The 6,547-nt window shown below is 36.8% G+C and overlaps 1 protein-coding gene across 2 annotated transcripts in view; it reads right to left on the reverse strand.

The window, feature by feature from the left end:
* LOC139756007 (zwei Ig domain protein zig-8-like) overlaps positions 1-6,547 on the reverse strand; it is a 127,299-nt gene that overhangs the window by 110,973 nt on the left and 9,779 nt on the right. The window contains exon 1 of one of the 2 annotated variants that reach the window (XM_071674938.1): positions 4,180-4,446. The exons of the other annotated variant lie outside the window; for it this stretch is intronic. Within the exon in view, the coding sequence (XP_071531039.1) occupies positions 4,180-4,219 (40 nt within the window). The 5' untranslated portion in view covers positions 4,220-4,446. Of the gene's footprint in view, positions 1-4,179; positions 4,447-6,547 lie in introns of those variants that run through there. 2 annotated transcript variants of the gene reach the window in all.

Here is a 6,547-nt window from a genome sequence, read left to right on the forward strand (position 1 = left end):
TTTTGGAAATTTGGATGAAGCGTCCAAGAAATTTTGTCATTTTTCAAAAGGTAACACGAACAATTTCCAACAACAAACCTGTGGGTCCAAACGTGGCTGACTGTGATAGTGGAAGAGATCAGAATCTCACAGATCACAGTAGCAAGAGTAAAAGTATATTCAGACGTTTCTGAGAGAAAACCTTTTGGATTTTTCTTATAACAAAAGAGGCACAAATAATGTTTGTCGTGGATCTGAAGTCTGTTCTTAAACTTAAATTCTAAGGGGTAAATCATTTCATACGTTAACAGTCTTGGTGAAAAGTAATTCGCTTAATTCGAGGTAAAAAAAAAAAAAATTGCCCACAAGTCTGCGTTCGTAACTACGAGTGAATTCAGATGAATCCATCCTTAAGGAGCTTGTTAGCTTCAGGGTATCAAAACCTGTGATACAGAGACAGATAGATAGACAGGCATTTAGTCAGATAAATATAGCTAGACAGTTAAAGATATAAGGATGGGTAAATAGACTTATAGATAGATGATTATTGCTTCACTTCTGTTTAAAGTGTTGGGAGAAATCGACAAAGACGTAGATGGACAGATACATGGATAAATGTACAGAAGCATCGATAGATTAACAATGATTCATTTCTGATTAGGGTGCTGGACGAAATCTGACGCCAAGTAGCATCATACAACAATGACTACACGAGAGTAGTTTATGGAATTAGTTAGTCGAAGATAATGCAGTTTGGGAGAAAAAAATCACCTATATATACCAGACATGGGACGACGTTATGAGGGATTTAAAACTTGACTAGTAGCAGTCCTTCAGTAAATTCGTATAAGAAACCCGAACTAAAATACATTCTAGGGAACTGCGTGAACACGAGAATTCACCTGTCATAAAATGGTAACCTAAAGAAATTAATTGATGCAAAATTCATAAAGAATATGATCATGTGCAAATGCTCAGAAGAATACAAAGGAATGTGAAAAGGAACAGACCACTGGGTTCTTTCGAGGTTTTCTTTTCTTCTTTGAGAGCTGAGGACGTTAGAAACATTGTCGTGTTGGAAGAATTTAAAAAGGAAACACGTGAAAAGAAATGCTTATAATCTCTATAAGGGTAAAAATATCACTCATGGACTTTAAGGGTAGTGTTTGGAGCAAAGATTGTTTCTAATCATTTCAACGGTGATGTTTTTAACAACTCATGTTGATATATCTTTTCATTAACTAAGAATGGCTGTTTAAGAAAAAGCGTTTTACCTTAACGAGAAATGTTTGCCCACAAGAGTGTATCTATTAACTAATATTGCCTTACAGAGCTGCTAAGATTAAGATCAACAAAGCCTTTGATAATTTTGGATACCAGTATCAGATCACCTCTTAACCTTCTCTCTTTTCTAGGCAAGATAAGTTAAGGTGTTCTAGACGGATGTCGTAGGATTTCTTATTTCTCAGTCTGAGAAGCATCTTGGTAGCTCATTGCTATGCTCTCTCTGTTCTATTTATGTCTTCATTAAAGCAGGTTGACCAACGCTGGACATAATATTCAAAGTGGGAACTCATCAATGATTTGTAAAGACTGAGGATATGGTTCGTAGTTTTCATATCATATACCTTACCATCTTTACAGCTTCTACGCATTAATTACGTGATTTTCAAGGAGTTGGGGATTATTATGCCGACATTTTTTCCTCATTTACGTTTCGCAGCTTCGAAAAAGTCGGACTTTGTACCTTGTCTTTTAGAGTTACTACAGGTGCATAAAATTTTGCAATTTCCGGTATCAAAATTCAGAGCGTAAATAAAACAAACATATTCTCCCTTTTCTTTTTCAATATCAGTAGATGTATTATTGAACTTACAGTTGCTTACACACCATGTGTACAGAGTCACACTGGTTAAAAACATACACGGTGTCCTTATGCAAAATACAGCATCTGTAAATCTTTCATGAAGAATTTGGATTCAGAGTGTAAATATGCTTTATCAGAGACGAGAGCAAACACACATCGGGAATGGCACTCGTAAGTTCTCGGGAGACGAAGAAATCTGCGGAGATCAAGCGCCTCATATTTTTTCCTCAAGTTCAGATGATCCTGTATTTACTAAAAACACTTTCCGACATACTGTAACTTCCATGTTAAGAATCTTCAAGTGATTTAAGTGCTTGTTTTTAGCTCTTTTTTATCTGTTGGATAAACGTTCGAAGGCCATATAGCAACTTCAAAAAACTGGCGGGGATGTAAGTTTTAGATGTATGGGAAACTGCTACAATATATATATATATATATATATATATATATATATATATATATATATATATATATATATATATATATATTCCTATAAGTCCACGGGGAAAATGAAACACGAGAAGTTCCCAAGTGCATTTTCGTGTAATAATCACATCATCAGGGGAGACACAAGAGAGAAATATAAGTCAGTTGATATACATCGAAGAGACGAAGCCAGGACGCCATTTGGTAAACATGTGACTGTCCAAAACAATCATATATATATATATATATATATATATAGAGGGGGAAATTGTAAGATATAAAAACGAATCTGAAAGAGGGGGAGAAACAAAGTGACGGAAGGAGAGATAGGGGAAGAAGAAAGATTAAAGGGATTCAAAGTGACTATAGAGAACCATTAAAAGATAAACACAGTCTCACAATGATAATTAGAGAGAGAGAGAGAGAGAGAGAGAGAGAGAGAGAGAGAGAGAGAGAGAGAGAGAGAGAGAGAGAGGTGGAAAATGGGTAGGAGTGAACTTACGACAAAAATTTATGGGAAAGGCAGGGATAGCGCGTAGCGCTCACCGCAAGTGTGTGTGTGTGAGAGAGAGAGAGAGAGAGAGAGAGAGAGAGAGAGAGAGAGAGAGAGAGAGAGAGAGAGAGAGAGCGGAAAGGCAATGATATTTTGACAAAGATAACTGATGGAAAAGAAGTCTTTCATTATTGCTCTCAGCAAAAACAAATGTATAAATTGGTATATGTGAAAAAAAAAATAATCTAACGATTATATTTCGCTATGGTGTCTGGCGCCTTATCACGTATTTTCTGTCTATAATGAGCTCCGGGGTCACGAAACATCATAAAAATCGCAAACAAGCACCCTCTTGATTCAGGTCTTCAAAAGAAGAAATAACGTGTCTTAAAAACCAAATATTCCTGAAAATGATGATATCTGACAAGAGAATCACGACATGGCTGCCCCACCCACACACAGATGCCTTTAAGGATCTGCTACCAAGAGGAACAGAGTTTGAATTTTCTGTATGAGTTTGAATTTCTCATGAGAAACCTTAAGGTCATGTTCCATAGTACTTCTCGGATCGAAAACCTTCACGGTGTGGATATCTTTTGTGAAGATGAGGAGAAAATTCAACTTTATAAACTCTTTAGTGATCAAAACGATCTGAATCATTAACGAATCACAGGAACGCGTGTTCACTTTTTTTTTTTCTTGATCTTCTCGTATGATGTAGAGGCATAAGTAATGGATTATGTTAACACTAGGTCTCTTTGCAAGAGTCTGGCGGCACTATAACCACAGGTGAGGTGATCCATGTGGTCTCGCAATGACCGAATCATCTTTGGAGAGGAAAAAAGAAAAAGAGTTCTATGAATTAGATAATTTTTTTAAATTAGATCTCTAAATCGGATCACAGCAACAGAAGTTACGCATGATACTGAGGGTGCGGAAAAAGTCGACGGGTACTGCCCATTTTTATCTCACGTTCTCGTTATTACCGTCTACTGTTTTTCAAAAACGTTATTCTACAGTAACTAGGAAATTCGGAAATGTCATGGCGTTGCATGTGCAGTTTCAGCAACTTTCAATTTATCCTTTTAAAGCGGAGCCATTGCTGATGGCGACCGACCCAGCCACCATGAATATAGTAATCAGAAATATAATTTGACAACAACCATTCGAACATGGATGATAACAGTTGAATATCCATTACATTAGTACGTGAAGTTCTTTTCTCAAATGATAATAGAATCTGCATGTACAAAAATTCTCGTGTAGATTTCTTCATATTTTTACTAATATTTTATAGATGTTTCCAGTGTAGTAAGTAAAACTATCTTGGATTGAATTAAAATCACATCTCCCGCAATTCTGCCTCACATTTTCACAGGCAAAATTATTCTTTCAACAGACAAATTGTACTTACCAGTGTGCAGTGGTAATGATCTCCAATGTGGCTCTGTCATCCTAGCTTCTAGTTTTCACAAGAAATTCACATTTCTTGAAAAGAGAAGTTATATGTATCTCAAAAAATGTCAACAAGGTCAATGTAATTGTTTAGAATTTGTTATATTTTCATTCAACACAGGTGATTATCACTTAACAACAGTCGACCTCACAGAAAAGTTTAAGGGGGGAAGTTCCACGGGCGAAGAACTTAGGGATCGTAATCAACTGCTCCCTACCGTGGCGAATCCTGCGCCCGACTGAGGAGACCGTCACACAGTGAACGCCCTAACCCAACGCTGCCGCGACTCTGGGAAAAAGTTTCTTAACCGAAATCGAAATGAGAATATAATCAAAATGTAAATGTTCCCAGCATAATGTAAAGGAGAAGAAGGAAGAAATAAAGAGTTGAGGAAGGAATAGAGAGAAAGCAAAGCGGTTAACCACAATTGCTCCTTCAAAAAATGTTTCAAAGCGATGAAGATGACGAGCAAGAATGGAAAAATAAGATGAAAAGCGAGAGAGATAGGGAGAGAGAGTGTGTGCGTGACAGAAGAGAAGACACTATCACGAACGTAAGAAATAAATCTAACATACTGTGTTGAAAAAGTCGTCCTCAGGCTTCAAGGCGAATCGTATGCGTTAGGCAAGTGGAGCGGAGGCTCGATACACGCTCTCTCTCTCTCTCTCTCTCTCTCTCTCTCTCTCTCTCTCTCTCAAGCTTGATTTATGTTTCGAGATGTGTTCATCTCATCAGAATGTGCAATTACGAATGCAATAAATCAGCTGATTGAATACATTACAGCTAATGACTTCTACACTTTACATCAACATATATAATAAATATGTACGGTCATTATGTAAAGACATAAAGACTAAAGTGTGGATTTTCTTAGATTGAGACTGGGTATATTTCTTCCGTGGCAGAGTAAGACAATGAACAATGCACGATTTTGTAGAGGATGAAAGATCACTATGGACATACTTCATTCAGTGTAAAAATATATATTCCATTCTACCAATGGTTTTAAACTTCGAACTATGGAAGCTATGTTTTCAATGGTTAAAAGATATTCATAGGTGATGATTAATTCCTTAAAGAATTGTATATTTTTCATTGTCTTGATCTGATATATGTGGAAATCTATAGTATTTCAATCTTATAAGAAAAGACTCACTTCAGTCTTCATAATTTTGTATTGCGATTATATAAATTTGCTTTAATATATCTTTTGAAGTAAACTTTAGATGTGATTTGTTTTAATGTATGCAATCGGCTAATTGACTGTCTTTGCAATTGTTAACTCTGATAATATGAGCATATATCCAAAGCATTATGATTCTAACACTTTTCTATCTCTTTCTATCATATATATATATATATATATATATATATATATATATATATATATATATATATATATACATATATATATATATATATATATATATATATATATATATATATATATATATATATCATATTTACATGTATGTGGTGATCCGTTTGGGGGCGGACAAATGAAAATTATTGTGAAATGGAGACAGTTTTATTGTACAGTTCAATATGTGGCACATATTGCCTACACAGACGGAAGCTTGTGATTAATCTAATTAGGATTCACAATGCACCTCGTTCTGAGTACGACACTGTTCATAACCACAGATGAGTGACTCAACAACCCCAGTGTGATCAATGTGAAAAGCTGCGGCAATTTTGTTCTCCAGATCATCAGTGTCTTCGGGTCGTTGATCATAGACACTGTTTCTGACAAGGCCACATACAAAGGAAGCAGGTGGCGTCAAGCCAAGCAAGATGGAGTACCACCACATTGGTCGTTGTATGTCCGTGTTTTCCTGACTGACGGGTTCAGTGACGACTGGTCGCTAGTTTGGACGCGGTGGCCTCAGTGCCTAGCATCTAAATTCACTGGACTTGGCATCGCCTGATTTCCCTGTGTGGCACTTTGTGAAGAACACTTGTGTTTGCTCAACGAGCCAAAGATATTAACGGACAGAAGAATATTTAGTGTTAGGGGAGAAAGAATACTTCCCACGTATTCCCTGCCTGTCTTACAAGGCAACTAAAATGGGTGGGTGGGAGTCTGGAAATCCATCGTTTTCTGCATGAACAACGTAGTGCCATATACAGGACGTAAAATACCCTCATTCTCTAGCATCCATTCTCTCGCTGTCATATGTAATAATGCACCAAAACCACAGCCACCTAGCCAGGCCTCATAGAACATTGTGCTTTACCCCGGCTTCTTATTATGCCCTCCTGGAGTCCATTGACAGCACATAGTCCCGTGTATCACGTCGCTCCAATTCAATCTATCCCGTGCACG

This window comes from Panulirus ornatus, chromosome 20 (genome assembly GCF_036320965.1).
Source record: "Panulirus ornatus isolate Po-2019 chromosome 20, ASM3632096v1, whole genome shotgun sequence".
Classification (NCBI taxonomy): Eukaryota; Metazoa; Arthropoda; class Malacostraca; order Decapoda; family Palinuridae; genus Panulirus; species Panulirus ornatus.